Source organism: Bombus vancouverensis, chromosome 2, assembly GCF_051014615.1.
Source record: "Bombus vancouverensis nearcticus chromosome 2, iyBomVanc1_principal, whole genome shotgun sequence".
NCBI lineage: Eukaryota > Metazoa > Arthropoda > Insecta > Hymenoptera > Apidae > Bombus > Bombus vancouverensis.
In genome coordinates, this window is record NC_134912.1 from 13547285 (window position 1) to 13569999 (window position 22715).

General features: G+C 46.0%; 1 protein-coding gene across 5 annotated transcripts in view; it reads right to left on the bottom strand.

Moving 5' to 3' along the window:
- The window catches only part of Sox102F (transcription factor Sox102F), a 205876-nt gene that overhangs the window by 74946 nt on the left and 108215 nt on the right, over positions 1–22715 (bottom strand). The window contains exon 1 of one of the 5 annotated variants that reach the window (XM_033345227.2): positions 3740–4623. The exons of the other annotated variants lie outside the window; for them this stretch is intronic. Within the exon in view, the coding sequence (XP_033201118.2) occupies positions 3740–3756 (17 nt within the window). The 5' untranslated portion in view covers positions 3757–4623. Of the gene's footprint in view, positions 1–3739; positions 4624–22715 lie in introns of those variants that run through there. 5 annotated transcript variants of the gene reach the window in all.

Below are 22715 nucleotides of genomic sequence, written 5' to 3' on the forward strand. Positions count from 1 at the left end.
TCTGCATTTTTTTTTCATTCAGTCCGATGAACGGATAGAAAAAACGACAGAATCGGAAAGCAGATACATATGATGTATCGTGTCTGAAGACACTTTGCATCTTTGCGAATCTTTGCAGACGAGCACGCAGAAAAGGACTGATCTTTCATGACTCCGTTTTGCTTCCTCCGATACCATCTCCTTCGTCTGTTACCCTTCCTTCGAGCGAGTTCGAGTTAGTGCAACAGAAACCGATGTTGACCTAATTAGGAATCGAAATCATTTATTTCGACCTCTTCGATCGTCTACCAGAGACGCTTTCATTCGTCAGGGACTAATAAACCGATATCTACGGAGCCTTTTGCAAGATTCGATAAAGTCGATATCGTAGAATACAATGAATAATGGAGAAATACAGACAAAGCGGAGATTCGTATAGATAGATTGGGTTTTTCATTTTCACCTTCATTTTCGCTTGGCTATCGATCGGTACATCCTAATTATGCAACGCGCGTGCAACAATGCGTGCACGAGGCGTTTTGCACGAACGCTCCTCGACACCATGCGTTCGCTGTTAATTATCACGCTCCTCTCGAGATTATTCGGTATTTTTGGCGTGAACCGTGGCGTACGCTCGGCAGTGCGCACCTAGAATCCGCGGATTATTCTCGGAGAGGGTAACAGAGCTTTGCTCGGAAACCTGGCTAATTGATTATTAAGACGCTTCAGAGTGATCGATAAAACTAAATATCGTAGAATAGTGCAGGATTTTGCTGGAATTCAATTATTCAGAGGCTCTTGTAGTTTGTTCTTTGTTCTGTTTTGTACGGTTTCGATTGTCGAAGCTGTCAGATTGGAGCCAAGAGAAGATGACTGTAAAACGCGAGGGTATAGTGTCGCGATAAATCACAGCGGAATAGAAACATTTTGCGTGAAAGAAAACTGAAAGTTTGAAGAAGAAATTAAGAAGAGATTTAATTTTGAAAATTCTTCTTTGATTTTAAAAGGTAAGTTTTTAGAATGTTAGAATTGTTCAATGATTGTTCTTGAATAAAAACTGTCATAGGATGAAAGACACTCCCGCGTTAAGATAACTAATTCTATTTATTTTTACTTTTATCGTTTAACCACTTCGTGTGTTAAATATATAATTTAATATATCGTATAATGTACGAAAATACACCAGTATCAAGTTTGGCGATTGTGATCAAAATAATTATGATCCTTAAGTTTCCTAATTAATCACAGTATCGCAGAACGAGCAACATTTATTTCGTACTGTTTAGTTAGGTATATTCGTATCAATTTCTAGCTATTTTCAGATTTCATCTAAACGCTAACCAATCTCTGTCACTTGTCAAATTTTACATGTCAACCACTGTCCCACCTGAATTTTCCAATCGATAAATCCCACACCTAACTCGAATTCCACTTAATTTCATCGGCTTCCTCTATACTCTAGCATCTGTTCAATATCTAAATCAGCGAACCGACATCTCTATAAGTAGACTGCGCAACTGTTACACGTCTAATCAAATAACACAAAGACTCAATAACAATAATTCTCTCCCTCTATTCCAATCTTATATCCAAACAATATGTATATTACGCATGAATCCCGGATCGCGTCTAATCTCTTTCAACTTTCGCAAAGACCAAACAAACCTTTTAATAGCCGAATTCTCGCAAGAAAGCGATTGTTGCACGGGGCCATACGAAGAACGCTAGGAGTTAGTGGCACGACAGTAGTAATTTTACGGTGTGTAAGACACGTCCAATAACTCGTTCCCCGAAGCTCCGTTTCGGATGTTCTTGGTGCTGGAAACTTTTTTGTTTCGTGCTTCCTTACGTTGTGTACGTTGCACGAGATATACTTCGTCCACATCTCTATTCTAATATCACTACACACGAGCGTAGAGGCTGTGGGAGTAGATAGATAGAGTAGCGAGATGTTGCTTGATTCTCGGAATTTTGTCTCTACTTGACACAACCACGGATATTGTGTTCAACTGTTCAGTAGACACAATGCAACATTGACAGTCGCGTTTTATTTTGGGATGATAGTCAGCCCAACTAACCTCGCGACGCTGTAGCATCCTATGTTAGTTTCGTGCTTGTGCAAACGCCTGTCTGTTGTCTACGCGAAATTTCATGATATTTACGGAGCCCCGGGAATAATTCGCGTATCTTGTTTCGCGATTTATTATTCGTAACAATGATTATCGATATATTAATATCATCAAGTGACAAAAAGAGTTGCGCTCGGAATTGGGGATGTATCTACTCGTTCAGAAACGTGATCCAACACATAAGTTTAATCGTAGCCCGATAAAAATATTACTACGTGGATTTTCGTGGTATTTATGGAACCTCGATAATAATTCACAAACACTTTGTTTCATGGATTATTATTCACGGGCATGGTTAACGTATCAAAAGCATTGACACGTTTGAAGATACCAAAATCATCAAACATCGGAAAATAGTTTCCATTCGACGGTGAGTTTGTCATGAAACTCGATCAAACGCAAAGGGTAGCCCGAGTGGTTCTACAATAAAAATACCATTACACCGATTTTAATTAAGGACACGATGAAAGATTTATCCTGCTCCCATCGACGTCCCCTCGCGCTCCGGTTTAGCTGTTTATGCAAACCAGCGACTTTACCCTTTGATGTCGACGCGGGGCAAGCTCGCACGTTGCACGTTTTCAGGCCGCGTACTTTCGATCTCGAGCGTATTACAGTCTGCCTATCCATGAACCGGAAGATGGAAAATTGAAACGAAGCTTTCCACGAGATGACACTCGACGATTAGAAACAGCAAACTTAAAATCTGCCGTGAAAATCCTGCACTTCTCGAATGCGTTTAAATATCTGTCACCGTGATAATCATTCCATCGACACTCGTGTCTCTATTCCATGCAAAAGAATCGTTTTTCTCTTTGTTTTTCTCCTAAGATGCAGAATAAGCAAGGCCGGTCACGTTCCAGAGAAGAAGTCGACTTTATTTCCCAGGGATCATTCGCTGTCCCCTTTTGACAAGATGTTCAGACACGTTGAACGCAGAGACAGAGGATTTGTAGAGTGCGTCAAGTGGTCGACCGAGAAGGAAAGACGAAATCGCTCGAGATTTTTGGGAGGGTCGCGTAGGATACAGGCTACGACAACGACGACGACGACGACGATAGAGAGCAGGAAGGAGCCGGAGAAACCAAAAGAAGAGGGTAGCGGCATTAAGGGGAAACGGTAGAAACAGGCACAGTCAAGGGAGGGTCACTGGGTCAGATGCGATGCACGATTCCCTCTCTTTCTCGGCCACCCTTCTTCGTATTCCCAATTCTCTCTCGCTGTCGATCTCCTCTTTCGCCGGGAACACATGGCCCTGCGTGTGCACACGGGCTGTCTGGCAGGAACACACGCTGGCCACGCACACACGCGCCCCACTACCGTTATCGTTCGAGTATTGGACAGATTACGCTGAGCGGCGTGCTCCAGGGAGAGTACGCACACATTTGGAATAATTTGTAAATAATGCTCCAAACGATCGTAGGCAATGTGGCATTAATTTGAAACCGAAGAGTGGCTGACAAAGAGAGCGAGTATACGTAGATGACAATCTGATAAATTTTGAAAAGGCGGTTGTTAATTGGTATCGAAAGTGAGAAAGGGAAGTGACAGAAGCAACGACTATACACACCGTCGCCGGTACACCGGTATCGTTCTCGCAACGCGGTCACGTGCTCGTGCGTCTCACTCACCTGCCAAGCGTGCTCATATCATCCTGCTCGCGCGCTGGTAGCTTCGACTACCCTTCGACGTCTTCGTGGCACTTGTCACGTAATTACAAAATATATACGTATACTTTACACCCCCGCACAGAACCGGCACTTGAACGAGAACCAACGATCCGAGGCTGCAGAGACGAGCATGTGTCGGCTGTGCCGCGGATCGACAGATCGGACGTCAAACAGCACTCAATGCGGCGAAGTCGGAGAATAATCGTTTCACTAGTCGGCCACGTATAACCGGTAAGAATTCTTGCGTACGCAGAGTACTCCAGTCTTCGGACGACCGTAAACGCCGGCTGGTCCCAAACACGTATTTACGTCATGGTTCTTGGTGACGGCTGAGGTTCCGTCGCGACGTAACAGCCGATCTATCTCTCACTCGCAGGAAGACAGGAAGATCGATGTAGCTCCGGAGGGAGCGCGCGCGCGCGCACATACGCACGCACGGCTGGAAATCCGGTTGATCCGCGTGTCTTTGGCCCGGATCTTCCCTTGTCCAACAGAAGAAGACGAGGAGAAGCGGAAGAAGAACAAGTAAGAAGATTAAGAACGACTGTTGGTCGCGGATCGAGAGCGAATTTACGATCGACACCGACGCTCCGTTTCCCGGTTTTCGACACTATCGCGGATGCCTGCAACGCGCGAGAACGCGCTGCTCTGAAACGCGTCGACGACGACGTAGACAACGGTGAGCAGCAGAACAGCAGCCAACAGCAGTAGCGGTAGCGGTAGCAGCAGTAGGCCGCGAGGGCGAGAGAGCGAGAGAGGAAACGAGAGTCAGTGGTGGAAGAAACCCCCCCTCGAGCAGCGGGCATACAATGGGAATAATCACCGCGTCTCGGAGCGTCGGCTGACTGACTGAAGCCCCCGAGGACCGAACGGGATGAGATTCGGAGGCGCTGCCTGGTGGCGGCCGGCGCGGCGCGCCGCGCCACTCCGCGCCACTCCGCGCCGCTTCGGCGCCCGCGCTGCGCCACTCTCGCCTCCCCGCTACTGTTCTCCCTGTGTTCGTCTTTTCTCTCGATCTCCCGCGCTCGCTCCCTCTTCCTTTTGCTTTTGTTACCCGCCTCGCCTCCTCTTCGTCGCGCTTGCTCGCACTCCGCCGTTACTGCCCCTTCCTTCTTCTACGCTACTACGATCGCTAGTCGACGCGAATCAAGTCGTCTCTGTTCGTCGCGTGGCACGTTCGTTAGTTCTTTCTCGTTTCAGCGGTTTTCCCTTTCTCTGTCGCACCGGTGGCCGTTCGTTTCGTATCGCGGTCGCTCGGCAGCGGACGGGCCGACGCGCGGCCGCGGCGGCGGTGGCGGCGGCGGGTTCTCTTGCCCGCCACGCCCCTTTTCGGGCGTACGTCCCGCCTTCTTCCTCTGACACCCACGCGAAGGCGCGCGTTCTGCCCGACACTGCACTGCCAGACTACCACCACCGCGGCACAGCCACGACCCGTCAGCGTCGTCCTCGTTCGCGTCCTCGTCCTCGTCCTCGTCTACGCCTTCGTTTCTGGCTTCTCTGCGCTGCCACTCTGTCGTCGACGTACGCTTCGTCGTCGTAGTGGTCGTTGCCGTTGTCGTCTTCGTGTTGCGCCGACGCTCGTTGTCGTCGGGTTTTCGCGAGGATCTCCGTTCACCTGTGCACGCCCGCCGATATCCCTTTTCCCGTATGACCCCCCTACCCCGTTCGTTGTCCTTCCCTAGTCTGTATAACGAGATCTCCCACCCTCTGCCAGCCCTTTCTGAGGACACGAGCCACGGACGCCAAGCTGGGCGTAGTAGTAGCGCCGAGGATGGGCAGCGTACGCTGTAGCGCTGCCGTGTTCGATGTTGCCTCAGCTCTTAGCTTCTCGACTATCTTTTTCTTCATCGTCTTTGTACCTAGCAGCTCTCGCTCCTCCCTTTCCCGGCGAATGAATAGGGCAAGCGGAGAGAACGACGCGTATCACGTGGCACGCGAAGACAGTGATCGCCGGCGACGTAACGCGTGTCTTTTAACGGAGCTTGCGATCCTGACACAGGTCCAAACATTATTTATCCTACTTGGTAAACGTAACTTACGTACTCGAGGTGGTTTATAGGATAGGGTTCTAAATGCGACTCCAGGAGTTATCGCTTTGTAGCAAATACTTCAGATATATCCTGTACGTATGAAGAATTAGGTGCTTCTTCTTAAATTTATGTAGGTGCGCGTCGTACATAAATTATAAAACAAATTAATGTAAATTTTTACTGCCTCGCTAAATCTCGTAATTCTCTATAATCGACCAAATGTGCATCCTTGAACCTTCCATATTCCGAAACATTCGATTACAATGAACTCTTTCTTCCAACCCCATTGCGAACCCAGCCTCCAATAAATGTAGCTGGTTCGACATTGGGAAACGACTATTAATCGAGTCCCCTTCGATTTTCCGGGTTGGCGAATGAAATGGCTCGCGACCGGCGTTTCGACTGGCGCTCGAATCCCGTCGGATCAGGTGCGGCGGCGGCGGTGCTGCGCATTGTCTATTGTTTCGGTCGGAGGCGGCGGTCGCGGCACAACCCCCGGCCGCCGGCGACGGCCCTACGACAGAGCCGTGGAGGTGGTGGAAGCCGACCAATGAGAGTCGAGGCACACCCGCGCAAATCACAATGCTTATTGTTGTCGCCGAGCTGTCCGCCCACATCCCTGGATCGTTTCTTCCACCTCCGCCCGGCGCTGCTCCCTGCAGCTCGGTCAGGTAGAAATCTCTGCAGGTGTTCGGTTGCGCCATTGCTCCATTTTGTGAATCTGGAGCCTCGCTATGTGATTTTGCTATGAGGGTTTTTGATATTGTTAACGATATTAAAGAGATAAGATGGATGACCATATTGTAGAAATTCAAAGATATCGTCGATATTTATTGCAACACGATTTTTGTACCCTTTAATGGTTTAATTGGTCGAACACAAATTTTACATATCAAATTAAAAATTGGCAATCTATCCAGTTTTGCAACCAGACAGCGCTTTAATCCTCAAACTATTTAAAAAGTCTGTGGAGATTTAGTTTTCGTTTGCTCTACGTAGGAAAGGCGGAAAGGATTCTAATACAACTTAGGACGATACTGAAGACAATAATGAAATATCAAGAAAGATTATGAAAATCTATGGTTACACTAAAAATCGACAATCAACAATATCATTAAGTTGATCCTTTCTTACTCTGAGAAGAAAAAATGAAAAAACTTTACGTGTTCCCGCGTCTATTCTGCGAAGTCCACGATTCAAACGCGGCCACAGAATCTGCCAACTCAAAGCCTACGTGCGTCAGAGCGAGCGAACCGGCGAGGGTTCCTTCGTTCTCGCCGCTCAGTTTCAGCCGAGTCGCGTTCGATCTCTCGGTTGCATTTGCCTTCGTCGTGGCCGTGTCACATAGTATATCCTGTCTCGTCCTCATCGCGCACGCACAGGTACACATTTACGCTGGCACTGTATGAGGGTCGTAGCGCGCACCCCCCGTGCCACCCTCGCTGTTCCTACCGCGGCGAGAGGAATGGACGAGAATGGCGTCGGCGCGCATCCCTTTCATGTCCTCCGCAAAACCCACTCCCCCTCTTCTCTTGGCTGCTGCTCGTCCTCCGCACCAATGCACCCTTGACTTGCGCCCCTTACCATCCCCACCGGTGAGCTAAACAGAACAGACACGTACACGTGCACGCATACGCTCAAGAGCGCGCGCGCCATCCTACACGCGTGTACACGCTCTCTCGTACACGTGTACCGCGAGGCAACGAAGTTCGTCCACTTCGCGGATGCAGCCTTTTTATCGACGGCCACAAAACGCGGCGATGCGCTTTTTTCTTTGGGCCATTACGTGCACGCCTCTCCCCAAAATGCGGTCCTCGAATCGTTTTGCGAAGGTTATTTCGATTCAGAACGCTGAACGCCGCACTCGAGACGCGTATACACGCGTTTTCTGATGAAAGAGGAGCCGACTACTCGCGTATATTACGTGTTTCCCCGTGTTTCGAGATCGACTCGGCCATGGAACGCTGATTAATTAACTATTAAAAATTTTAATTGTGTTTGAGCGCCTGACGCGAGAGCCGTAAAATCACGAACGATCTCGCAACGTATTTGGTCCCGTTCGGCGAATCGTTCCACGTGGACATGCTTACTGCGGAAAATATGAGTTTCCTGGTGCATCGCAACATAAGAACAATCACCGTTTGTTCCACTTATATTTATATCGCGGCATGGCTGTTTCCTTATTGTGGAATATTATCAAAACAGCAGTATCGCCGTTTAGCGAGTAGCAGTACCAACTTAATTACAAAACAATACCACGATAACCGATCTACGACTTAGAACGTCTTTCGGTTCGAACGCACGAAAGGTTTCTAATTGTAGGTTTTATTAAGATTGGCAAACGATACGAATGTGCTTCATGCGGAAATCTATATCATTGTTGCTTCCATAGGAAGAAGTGTTAATTATATGTATTATATATATTATGTTGGTTATCTTATTTATTATGCTCAATATTCGCTGGACTGTTTCATCGCGATACGCTTGGAAATAGATTTTCTTTTTACTTCCTATGAAACGTTGGTTTGTTACTATTCGTGATATAACGGATATTATATAACGTATTTTCCAAGAATATATTCATGTTTTGAAAATAAGTTACGCTACATTTATGAAAGAGTCGAGAGTTACGGTAGACTGTATCGTAAGTAGATTAGGTACAGTTTCTAGTCAGACATCCAGCGTTAGCGGATAGATCCAAGTATAACAATCGTTTTTCTAATAAGTTTCTCAAAATTAAATGATTTCTTGTTGTTTACAATCGTGTTATATGAAATTTATAATTAAAAGTCAAAGAAACATGACATTTGTGTTCTCTGATATTTTTTATGAGAACTATGTAATTGAAGTACTATATTGCATGAAATTATCGCAATTTTTGCTACACCATGTTATACGAATACACGCATCGTGTCAGCTAACAATTATTTAAATTAAAAGCAACTTTAAACGTGAACTGCAGTCAAACTTTCAGATTTCAAAATTAAGACGCGCTCGACCAAACTACCAATAGGAATAACAAGTAAGCGTTCCTTCATAATCCATTTTAATCCTCTCAGTAGCAGCTATTCTTCATCTCCTACAACGACAAAGACATTCCCCCGGGGCGATATTATCGTCGCAATAAAGCGACAAGATGCCACACAAAGTTGTCGCTTGAGTATCAGACAAGCGGAAACGCGGTCTAAATTTCCCCGGTGCGATCGAAACAAAACCGGTGAGTTCGTTGTTTTGTGTTTAGACTGCATATGCATCGGAGGATTTGAAATGTTCGTCCGTACGACGATTCGTTTCGTCGCGGAGGAGGAGATGGGTCATCGTTATACGTTGCACCGTATTAACCCGCGCGGGATACCATTCTATTCCGGTAACCGGCCTCCCGAGTGCGGGAGCAGACAAGAACAATGAGTATCGTACGTGTATTGCATCCTCCTTTCCATGGATTTACCGGCCTCTGGTAGTGGGTGTAGAAGCGAGAAGGGACGCGAGCCACGTGACAGAGAGGACGAGATTTATGCACGACGACGACAACGACGCGGCGTCGGCACGTTTTGCTCCGGACGTCGACGACGACGACGACGACGACGACGACGACGACGACTACGACGACGACGACGACGACGACGACCAGGACCAACAACGACCACGAGCACGACAACGACGCTGTTGGACGAAGAGAGGAGAAGAAAAAAAAATGGAGGAGAACGATACGGGACGCAGAGGCAAGCGACAGTGGCAGCGGTAGAAGAAGAAGAAGAGGACCAAGAAGACGGGCAGCCGGCAGTCGTGGCCGCTTGTGAATGAACATTGGCTCGCGACCGTTTCCGGCGCTCTCTTTCGCGCTTGCTCGGGTCCTCCTCGCGCGGCTCTAGCGTCTCTGTCTCGTTGTTCGGTCACCGCTTTGCCGCGTCCCTTCGCCGGATTCTCTCGGTGCTCTAGCGTCCTCCGCTGCTCTTCTCATGAATGAGAGTCGCCGACTCCCGCGATCCCCAAGACGAAGAAGGAGACGCGTTTAGAGGAATCTTCAGGAGTAACGGAGATACGAAGAGGGCTACAGGGAGAAAGCGAGGAAGAAAGAGAGCGAACGGACCGTTAGCCTTAAGCCAAACGGTTGCAACGAGGCCTGCGACGAATTTAGAACAGGAACCGAGAGAGCAAAGGGAATAGAAGAGGATGCGACTACGGTGTTCGTCCCCCTTCTCCTTTTTCTCTTCCTTTTGCCCCTGCTGTCCCTTATGCTTCTTCCTTGTCGCTTTGTTGCTCCCATTATTAATATATCGCAGTTGCTGCGCGTGACCAGTCGCTTCTCTCTGCATCGTTCCGTATCTTCCTTTTTCACCTTGGCTCCTCTTCTTCTTCGCCTTCGTGTTCGTCGTCGTGTTCTTCTTCTGACGTTTCTGCCTGGTTCTTCTTCGCGCACCCCCGCCTGGCCCATCCGGTGATGCGAGTCCCGTTGATTATAAATAGTAACCTTTGTCGGACGCTTTTCTTTGGCCCTCTATCGTTTCATCGTGGTTGTCTCCACCCTCTACGCGCTCGCGCGCGCGTCTACATCCACTGTCTTCGCGAGGTTGAAAGACTTTTTACAAGGATGACTCGTTCGCCAACCGAACTCACACATCGGTAAACGCGCGCTCGTATAAATAGAAAGCCACGCGATCGCTCGAGTACGCGTGACAGGTGTCCGATGGCGATCGAAATCGAAGCGTATTCCGCGCGGCCATAATAGGCGAGTGCACGCGCCGCCTCGTGCATATGCATGGAAGCGCGCGTGGGCGTGCATCGCGACGCAGCAAATAACGGGAACCGGCGAACCGCGGCCGCCCGCATTGTCGTTGCTATCCACGGCGGAAAGGAGACTGGTTGAGGTGTTTAAGAGACTCTAGAAGGTCGATGACCGATTAGCGCGCCAGAGATCCGCGTGGTGCAGCGACAAATGAAGTAGCGTATATTTGATCAACGGTTGATTGACAGGAGTTTCGTAAGATACCTGTTGACCAGGTGCTCCGAGGCCAGTCTCCGAGGAATCTGGAGCGGAGCCGACTAATTGGAGTAAAATGAAGCGGTTCACGGGTGTCGCGCGTGTTCCGTCCGGGCAATTAGGCGAGAGAGTATTTACATGAATGTACGTATCTTGTAAGAGCGGGTTTCCTGTAGTTTTTTCTTTCTTATATTGCAGTGGATTTTTGTTCACGTTAGTGGATTATGTGGATCGATCGAGGTGAAGTGAAGGTGTGTGGGTTTAGGAGCGACATTCTTTCGGCAATTTGTTCGAACAGAAATTAATAAACGATCGCAGAAAATGTGTTTTGGCGTTGGTTTGAGATAAGCCTGGCATAAACTGTCGCGTAGAATTTGTTTGGAAATTGGACTACGTACGATGCTGGATCGGCAGAATAAGAAATTTTTGGTAAGAGTTCTCCGAGGAACTTTTCCAAATCACTAACCATAGCAAAAGTAATTGTATTACATCAAGAGAACAGCATGATTGTAAGCTTGAATTCCTGTCGTGTACTTTATTTCTATACTTCCACGAAGTTTTAATCCAAAGCATTGTAAATACAAATTCACAGACATACAGTTGCTTCTCTTTGCTTCCACTCTTTGTCGATTCAGCTGGCAAAGGCGATACCGGAGAACGTTCAAGCAGAAACTAACTCTGCGAGCAACGTGCCACCAAAGAACCTCTGTTTTCTCGTCTCCTGTAAAGTGGATGCGTATCATTGTTTCGCCGACACGCATTCCCCTTCTTCAATAGCTCGTTTAATCGCGACACGCGAAGCGAACAGCGGCACAGAGTAACGCTTACAGAAAATCAGATCGAGCGGAGACTGGACCCTTTGTTCGGTCCGCATCCGTTCTCATGCTCGAGCACAGAGCGATCACTCGAGCTGTATCAAACGACTGGTATCGAAGTCTTAGACCATAAAGAACCTGCTTCTTCGAGGTTTCGATTCCGCGAGCGCGTCTAATTGTTCTTCGTTTAAAGTGGCAGCAGACAATGGCGTCTCGCCCGCGCTGATTCGAAATCACGATAAGGACGTTGAGCGTGCGAATATGGCCGGGAATGTCGAAGGAATCTGCGGCGGCAATATCTCGATAGTCTCAGCTCTCTTGTAACCTTGTATCTATCTGGCCGTGATGCTCGTGCATCCCAGATAGTGGCATACGCTTGCAGGAGGATGGAGACAGTGACTACTAGAAAGGTTAGTGAGAAATGTAACCTTCCTCAGCCGATATTCGTACGCTGGCACACGAAGGTATTTGAGCACTTACGATAGAAAATTGTCATCTCAATATCGAATATGTTATATGAAACGTATCGAAATTTTATTAACGCTTTGACGAGACTGTTATCATTATCATTATCGAGCAAATTAAAATTAAATTAAAAATTAAAAATCAATCTGAAAATACGCATAGAAGTTAGAAAATTACGATAGAATTAACTAATACAATTTGATTTTCTTATCGATCGATATTTCGATTCGTATTTATATTTATCTTACGAACGCTTGTGTATCGTAACGATGAATGACGAATATGTTACAATTTCTAGGTATATTTGTAAATTATTTGACATTCTGTTTCAATGCTGTATTCAGGAGGTTTACAACAATATTTACAATACTCTCGATATCAAAGGGAAATCCAAGAGATTTGAATCAGGCTAGTAGCGAGGGTAGCGGCAATGGTAGTAGCGGATACAGTAGTACATTTCGATGTTAATTATGTAACTTTTGTATCGCTATCTAAACAATATCTATTCAAACATCGTTTAAATATAAATGTTTCATGCGAACCGAGAACCAATATTCGACGACGATAATATAGTATGTAGCCAAATTGTACATTTGCGGTCCTTTCACACAAAATTCGAAATTCAGACTATTAAATTGAATCGTAAAAAGAAGAAAATTTGTTCTTTACTAAATGGTCGTGTAACGAATAATCGTCTTCTTTGTATTTTCTATTTCAAGTCGATTATCCGAAAAATTGAAACTTTTCTTAATCGCTTTGCACTTTCCGAAAATCAACAATAAGATTCACGATTCGTCATTTTTACAAACTGTCATTGCATCGTTATCTTGCATTAGTACAAAATTCAGTTCAATTAATCATTTGCCCGGTAATCTAGGTTAGCTGTCACGTCCTGTACGACGCCAGCAAATGTCTTAATACCTATGTACGGGACTGTACATGTTTTCCAACAAGTATCAGTTCATATGCCATTCGTAGTATGGTAGCATAAAAAATAGATTAAAAAGATCGTTCTAGAAAATTTTCCGAGGCAACCACGCGTGAGTGTATACAAAGACAGAAGATCGGTTCGTTGCCACGATAAAAACGGTGTATCCGTTACTGACACGCGCGCGTGGCCGCGTGTACACGCGCAATTAAAGCGGCGTGGCCGCACAGTACGGATCACTGTTCTCCGCGCGGCTGCGTTCATGAATGAAGCCCGGTGCCGGTGAGTCAGGCTGGAAAGAATGGCGAGGATATTTCATAAAGGCGAGCCGAGAAAACGGCGCGAGCGAGTAGCGGCCGCGAAAGCAAACCCGATGCCTGTGCCGTTCTCTCGCACGCGGCTATTATTATCGTCTCCGTTCTCATCCTCTGTCATTCTTTGCAGCCTCGCGCGCCGTTACGCCGACGCGGACGTTTAAAAACAATAAGCAGTTTGTAGTCGAACGGATGGCAACGTGCTCTCGTCCCTTTCGCGATCATGTATCGTCCATCCGCGAAAGTTGCACGCATCCGGGACAAATTGAAGAACCAGCCATGTAATCCACGATCAGATCTGAGTGTTGAGTTTACCGTTTGAAGCGCATTTTGAAAGAAGGAAATGCGTGATACTTAAATTCGATGATACATGGTGAGGTTGTAAATTATAGTATCATTGCTGTCGATTTATGTTGTTTTCTTATTTCTCTCGTTCCTAAATTTTTCGAGTTGATGTTTCTATTATCGAAACGTTTGTAGTTTCTGTCTTGTTCGATTTATCGTACGATCTTGTTATACCGTTTCGACCTAGAGTAAATAAGATGTTTCAGATGGGTCTATTTGCTGTTGTACAGAAATTTTATAGGAAGAATGAGAGAACAATCGATATCTCCTTGAAAATTCTTATTAGGAATTAATTAATGACTTTCCAAAACGACAAGTTCGTATTATTAAACATTTGCTATTAAACTGTTATTTAAATTTCGTACCTACTTCCTACGTGTGTTTTAAAAAATCCCCTGATTAAACCAACTATTATATAATAGTTTTCCTATTTCTTTAAAACATATTTTATCTTAATTTCTCTGCCACTCTACCACTACCAAAGAATCAGTCGACGTCGTTCTCATTACTTGTTTATTTCTATTATTTTCACGGAATCTCGTCTTCATCCGGCAAACGGCTCCTATCGCACCGCGACGCTGGACAGCATCAAAAGGCTAGAGAACGCGCACAGCCAGGTCGTGTGTATGCGAGATCACGAGCGGTTCCGATCTCGAGACTAGACGAGTTAATCGGCCACGGAAGCACAATAAACTCGAAGATAATAAACGAAGCGCCGTCCGTTGGTTTACCATAATAATGCCTTCCATCATGCCAGATCCCTGCAGCCACCGAAAGCCACCCGAAACGAATAGAACGCTATAAATAGGCGGAATCCTCTCTCATTCTCTCGTGCCTCTGCCTCACTTTCCTCTGTGTCCCTTCTGCTCCACAGCTCTGTACTTCGCTCTTTGTCTCTCGTCATAGATGCGGTCCGATCATCATCTCCACGAGCAACACGCGCGCGCAAACCGCCCGCAAACGCGCGGTTATTTCAGAGAGCGAATTTCCGCACCCGTGCTTCCAAGATATTATTATGCTATCGTGCGCATTTCCACCACTGTTTTTGATTTTTCCACAACCACCGTAGAATGGATTAAACGATCTATTACATAGCTACGAGAATTTCCATTGCTCTTTTTAGTCTCCTGTAAATGATTCTAAATAATAGGATATTTAATATATTCAAGAAAGACGACACTTTACTATCATTTCTGTGTCTCCACTGTATTTATCTACACTCCTAAAGATAGCTGTCATCTTCGACAAAGACCATCGTTTCTACCCTCGATATCCACTATCAACAACTCCGCTCAAGCATCCACTAGTTCCATGAAAAAGTAGCCGGCAATAATTGATTACCAGTAGCGGACGGTTCGAAGCCGCGAGGCGTTTAATCCTGGTTTTGGTACGTTTTGAAAGAGCGTCGCGGCTCGTCGCGGTCGTAAAGTAGGGTGTTCGCGCGAAGAAAGAACACGTCGACCGGCTCTCGACGTGTTCGATGCTGGCGTTGGGACGGGGTTGAGGGTGAAGGGCGACGCTACTTCACTCCCCAGGCCGATGGTAGCTACGGGGGATGGTTAAGGTTTCGCGGTGACAGGAGCGAGCGCCCGCAATGATTAATGGCTTAACGCATTAACAGGCTATTGACAAACACGTTTCTCGTCCGGCGTTGGTGTACCACCCTTCGCTCTGGTTCGCGCGTTGCTCGATCGCGTTAACGACGAGGACACAGGCAAGTCGCGGCTACCGCGATGAAAGGGAAGAAAGGGACGAGAGATCGAAAAGAACGAGAAAGGGAGGGGTGGGCTTTCTTAAATGCGCCGCCTCGACGAAAGAAAGGAGAGACGAGAGGAGAGGAGAAAACGGCCTTCTCGCCCTTCTCTAACGACCTCGACAAAAACGCATCTTCCCGCTCCTCTGAAGGTGCTACGTGTCCCGTTCCACCCTCTTTCTCTGTTTCTTTCCACCTCGAACACCCCATTCCTCTATCGTGCCTCAGTCGACGCTCTTTATCGTTTCCTTTTTTCCTTTCCCCTTTTTTTTTTCAACCAAACGACCAACGAATCTTTTGAACCCGAAGAGTCTGCAGGCTATTGGTTTCTAAATAGAAGGTTCATCGTCGTTGCTTGCCGCGCTGCGTGGGTGAAAGTGTCTCCTGGACTTTTAGCGGTCGCGTCGAAATTGGAGACAATTTCTTGAGATAAATGCTCTCGTAGCGATATCGAAGAGTGCGAAGTTTGGGAGATTTGAGAAATTGAGGATCGGGTGTTCGAAGCAGAAGATTAATATTTTTGAAGATAGTTTTCTTAGTGATAATAAGCTAGATATCAAATTATTGATAAATGCTTCGATACATTTTTTAGCTAGAATGTAATACCTGATAGTTCGATTTAGTCGAATAAAAGAAATTGACTAACAAACGTGAGAGAAAAATTAATTCCATTTTGTATCAAGTGCTAATGTAATAATGTACAGGGGATTCCCCATGTGCTAAGATTGTTCTCAACGTATACATTTTATCACACACGTTTTCAAAGTGTATAACACAACTACCGTTCCTCTTATACAGTGATCTCGTAATTTATAGAAGTTAATTCACGTAACATTGTAAATCATTAAACACAAGCGTTAAGATGTACAAACACGAAATATATTCACGTTCTTCTCGCATTTCCATTGAATCTGACAATTCCTTTCCATACTAAGTCACGTCACCACCAGACAATACGCCAAGGAACTCTCGAAACGACCTTCTCCAAACAATGCTCGATTCGCTGAATCGAAAGACCTCTTTCAGCCGACATTACGCTATCGGCGGACAAACCCGCTTTTCCTTCGAATCAAATGCAAAATCGCCTAAAGCTTTCTCATGTTAATGTAACACTAGGAGCGGCCAGGAATCGAGCACAGGGATATCGATCTATCAATCTCGATCCGTGTCAATCACTCGCACCTCCTGGGAGCTTCTGTTCGCTGCGATTCTTGTTTTCGATCGGCCGAATCGACTTAAACGACACGCGATCATCTGTGTCGGATTAATATCGAACCGTGCAATCGAGTTCGATCAAGGGGAACGCATTTACAACTATTACATTACACAGGATCGTGTATCGACCGGAGAGAAATCGTGGCTGACCGTTTATGACGGCGCAAATCGTTGGAATCCAGCGGCGACTAGAGACACTTTGGCCGATTAACATTCGAACGATTAACAGCAGGTGCACGAACTGACATTTGCTCGAAGGAAAGAAAATTCTTCGCGATTCTACTATGGTTAAGACTGTACAGATCCGGAGAATTTTCAAAGAGAGTATCGACACCGGTCGCCGCGCTACGGAGAATAGGCTTGAAACTTAATTGCCTTTGCGTTACTGACCTTTCGATACCGTTTTCCCGTGCCAGACCGAGGTCGAGGTTACGCAACGGATCGCGCTATCGCTCTATCACGATGAAGTGTCCGCTACGGTGAAATACGACGGAGAGCGTTCGGTGATCCGGTGAAACGGGTGTTCGTTAAAGGAAATACGAGACATGGATAGGTTGTGAGAGAAAAAATCAAGAGTGAGAGAAAGAGAGAGAGAGAAAGAGACTCGGGTAGGGGAGAACAAACGTTCGAGAAGAAATAATCCGAGTTATTAATGGTTCTGCGCGGGGCGATTAATTATCCTACCGATACCGTAACGATTTTATTAACATCCCGATAAATCCTTTGAAATCTTTATTGCCACCAGCACAGGCTAATCGACTCTCTCACCCCGCGTATCGAAGAAAGTGGGCAGTGTTTCGAGGTGTCAAGGAGAGAGAATGAACGATCGTGCCTCGTTAATGAAAATACTCTCTTACCTCGCCCTGTTCCACGCATTTTGTTTCTCATTTGCTCGCCTCTTCGACCAATTTGTTATCCCGCGCGCTTAGGATATCTGCGGCCTTCGTGGCTATCGTGTACATTTGTCTAACGAGGAATTTATTTAATTAGCGATATCTGCCGTGGATAGAAAAATACTTGACGTTGTATAATTACCGTTACTAAGCTTTCTTGTTACAAACTCGTGATTTTCCTTCGAAATGTTAAAAATAAGCAAACACATTTACAACTTTCCTTTCCTTTCTAATAAGTCCGATTAGCAGCAATAGGTAAGTTGAAAATATAAAAATAGCGTAGCAGAGGCTATTTAGAACTAACCTATACCACACTCATAAAATCCATCTTTCATCTATCTCAAAACAAACGCAACCGCATCAAAGAAGGGACCGTCGAGCTGGCAAAATAACAGATACGCAACTACGCCGATCCATCCCAACCAACAACACCTCGCTTCACTATTCATCCATCCCTTGCCTCACAGAAAGTAGTAACGTCAACAATCGCGGTCCTACCGATCGCAATTAGGAGTCCCTCTTGAAGCTCGACAGAAAGAAAGCCGAGTTTCGTGTGGAAAGAGTAACGGTGTATCAGGAGGCATAATTATCCGCGTCGATGTGACTCGATCGGTATAGGACGGAGCAGACCAATTGGAGAGGATGGCTGGTGTATCAGGTCTGCTCGGTGGCTCGTGCTCGCGGCAACGCGAGCGCGCGCGCACGCGACCGTATTCACGTCTCGCGGCGCAAAGGATTCCCCGGATCCGCCTTTCATATAACACGTACGAATACCTCTGCGCGGGATAGGTGGTTATTCGGGCATGCCGGCCCATATTGAAATTCGACGGGCCAGCGATACAGATCATCGTCTTTTTCCTTTTCTCTTTTTTCCCCATTTTTTTCTCTCCTCCCTTCTCGTTTTGTTCCGATCCACTTTGCCATTTGATCGGATTACCGGCATGCGCCGCGTTCCAGGGCCCATAGAGTCGCTTCTCCCTGGTATAATAGTCCGCGATATCCCGCGCTCTCTTCTGTTCCGCGATACAGATATTCGCGTGAGTATCCACGGATAGGAGAAACGTGCGCGTTGCCGTGCGTGCAACTAAACCAACAGCGGTATTGCGCGAGGCTACGTGATGGAGAAGAGGGAGAACGTCGGCGGAGGGCGAATTCGAGAAGAGAGTCTTTTTATACCCGGCTCTCGGCTTTTCTCTCTTTCTCCTTTCCCGCTCCTCCGGATCTGGCTCGCATCGCTGCCTCTTATGTACCCTTTCGAGCCTCTTTTCCCTCAGCCGTGAATCAAACCACGTGCCCACCGCCATGCCGCGCATTTCGTTCCCCGACGGTGACGTTATTACTATTCGATTGATTCCTTGGATTCGCTGGCTCGTCGGGTAGTGGCGGATTTGGATTTGCTCGGTGTCTATGACCTCGACGTACATTGGACGTGGGATTCGATGAACCATCTGTTATTTTTTATAACGAAGTATTTTCTTGCGTGACGAGTTTGTTGATGACGTAGTGTTGCTAGATTCCTTAGGTTCGTTACTATAATTGTAGTTATACGGTGTTCGTTGATAGAAACAAGTCTAAGCTGTTGTTACGTGTCAACTTGTTAGCTAAGGAGGTTGTATTCCTTGAAGAGATTTTTTTTTTAACGCGTAAATGCATCTAGATCAGCAAACATTCTTCGCTCAAGTTGCGATACACCGTGTTTGCATAAGTTTTCAAATGACTTTCGTTTAATAACAAATTCTTAAATTCCGCGAGTAGTTATTAATTACATTCATCGCCTTGGAAATATGCTAGTACAAAGAATATCGTGAATTACTTTGGTAAAATCGTTTACGACACTGCGCAAGTCGTGTTTCCTTAATCGGCAGATTCTCTGTTCCATTTCCATTTTCTTACATACCCCGTCAAACAATCCTACTTACGACACCAAACATCTTACCACATCTTCCCATCCAATTTCCACTAAGCAAAGCCCGACTTCAACCCTCGCCCTACCTTCAATCGTAACGCAGAACCAACAAACACGCGCGAGCTAACGTTGTGGCTCGTAGTCCGGTGTTTGAAAGGCGCGGGACGGAATCGCGATAAAATTGGATCGACGCGGCGTTCGGGCAAAAAGGAACGAGAGAAAGTGCATTTCTCCTAGCATGAAATTTCCAAGAAAAGCGGAAGGTACTCGTAGAAAGGGAGCGAGAAACAGAGAAGGGTGGAAAGTGGAAGAAGGAGAAGAAGCATAGAGAAACTCGTGGCTCTTTTCATACGTGAGCTCCTAGATCGGTGGTACCGAGACCAGGTACAATTGGTCTCGCAGTCTCACAGTAGATGTTCCTTGTCAGAATCGTAGAAGGGGGTTGGCGAAGGGGCGGCGGGGGAGCAACGAACGGCGATGATGGTGGAGATAGCGAGGCCGGAGGTTGGAAAAAGGGAGCTGGAAGAGGATGTGGCTCAACTCGTTCGACCCATTCATGGCCCGATGAAAAGGCCGCGTCGAACAGACATCGTGAAAAGAGAAGAGAATTATTATGATTATTATTATTAACGTTTCTATAGGAATGATTTCCTCCCCTCCCTTTATAGCTGTCTTCGACTTTTCGTAGATAAAGGTCGAGGATGCGCTGCCGTTCGGCCGGCGAATGTGAAATCCCTCTTGTAAAATCGACCGACAGGTTCAATGTTACAACGTTACCCCGTTTCTGCTTCCTCCGATCCAACCCCCTTTTCCCGACCTCGGTGCGTTCTTCAACTCCTTTCAAACGCGAAATTGCCAGTCGACGCGGGCCGTCGCTCCTCGTTTAATAGCGACTGTTCGCGATAGGGCGGTTTCTAAATATCCCGCCATCGGCACTGCTCCATCGTCTTTCGATATTTCTTGGCAAGCGGACAAGGTCAACCGGAAAGTTTCGACAGATGGATCTCAGTCATTCGAGTTCCCACTTTAATCATTTTCTTTAGAAACCAGCTGTTTTATTCTATATACTATACTATATTATGTAACAAACACTAAGAGAATTAAAGAAACTTTGATACGAACCAGTTTTTGTACGTGTATTCCAGCAGTAGAATTTCTCTAATTTCCTGAAAATTGACTTTATTCGTGTAAAAGCAAATTTTTGTTAAAATATTTTTATGATTAATCAACGTAGTTATAAAGTTCCATTCAATCGCAGATATTTACTCATGCACGATTCATTTGCAACTGAGAATCTCCTCAAAACGACCACCAACAGGATGCAGAAGTACCGTTTCCCGAAGTACGCGTACCTGGAGAAGTATCGTAAACAAGACCCACCGCAAAGTCCCCATACGAGAACATAAGGAGACAAACATGCACGAAATCGTCGAGCAAGTGCATATGTAAATCGTGGCGGACACAACGAGGCTGTTGTTTGACGTGGAAAGGCTAATGGCCAGCCGTAGGTGGCAGAGGAAACAGGAAAAGAGAAGGAGGAGTAGGTGAAAGGATGTCGAAGGTTGGAACGATGCACGTGCTCGACTCTCAAGCGTCCCCTTCGTCTTCTAGCCTTGCTATTCAAAACACGTGGTCCGTATTAGCGGGATCGGCGAATAATGGGACGGTCGGGAAGGGCTCGAGTACACTGATCGACTCCAGTGGCCAGGCTCAATTATACCGCCTACGATTCGTGCACGCACCATTCTCTGTGCATCGGCTAACGATCCGTGGTAAATATCGTAAAAGTTGGAATACGTTTCGTAGGGTAAGTGATAATAGCGTTCGGACTTGTTTCTGATCCGAATGTATGTAAATTTTACAAGAGAGAGCTCGAGCGAGGAATTACTTTATGGTACAGATGGATTGGGTGATAAGACGTCATAGAATTGAGTTTTGATATCGCGAGGATAAAGTATCGAGTTTGATATGAAGTCTGATATTTTACTATGATATATCGTAATAAGTTACTACAAAATGTAGATCGTAAGCAGATTGGCTTGTTTACAATGATAAAATTCTCAGTTTTACTAAGCACTAAAGTGATTGATCGTGCGATGATTTACTGATTTATTTAGCATAAAATGATATTTAATTATTCAGAATGAATTTTGAATAATTACCGTATGAATAATTAAGTCTGAACTGAATCCATAAATCCGTAGGTGTAAAAAATATATAAATATAGATTATGCACAAATATGAGAATAAAATGCACGTATTTCGAATTATGTATCGAAAAAAGGAAATAATGTACCGTGGATATGTACGACATAAACGTATCCGCCACATATATAGTTAGTACCCATAATTTTACAAGAACAATTAAAAATCCCTCCTAAAAGATTCTTGTCGTTTTAATTATCGGTTTGCGGTATAATAAATAATCCGCGAAATATTTCTGCCCATTACTCAGGCCACACCCTTCGATAAACGTGCTCCTTCCTAAATAGAGCAAGGTACTCTTAATAACAATTCGCGACGCGTCGATTTCTCGTAGTTGCACTTATCGGCCGGAGAACGAGCAGAAAATGTGGATGGTCGTTATCCGCGTCCAGCATACGTTTTCCCCGTTTACCGTTAATTGCCGTCGCCGAGAAAATGATCTGAAATCGCCACCAAATGACAGAGTGTTTACAGTATGAACAAAAACGATAACAGGGAACCAGTTTTACAAAGATGTTAATGAATAGGCGTTTGCAAAATAAACTCGAAAAACTGCATCCATGAAACGACATTCGCGTCGATATCCTATCAATTAACGGTATTCACGTATATGCGCATACGTAGACTCGTATATAAACACAAGTTCCATTAATAAACGAGCCCTCGTTACAATGACACGAGCGAATTGGCGCGAGAGACGAGGACGAATATTTTGCATGGTCGAAGAAAACGAAATCCGTGGAGGCTTGATACACAGCCCGCGGTGCACAGCCTCTTGATGTAACTTTACGACTAGCACTTAGCTTTTCACATAAAAACCCGCCTATAAATACCGCGCGTTATTTTCGTGGAAGAAATACCGGCAGACATTCGAGCATAAACGCGGCTCAGCCGTAGCGATTCGGCATCGTGCCTGGAAACACACCGCTGAGAAGCGTAATTCATTTCTTTCCGCCCCCGCTGACACGGCACCCTTGTTAATGTATATAACTTTACCTACGCTGTTCGTCTGTCTGTCATTCGGTGCGTCTTCCGCGCGCCCCCGTAAGCGTGCCGCGACGAAAGGGTGCGCTCACCATTTACGCGT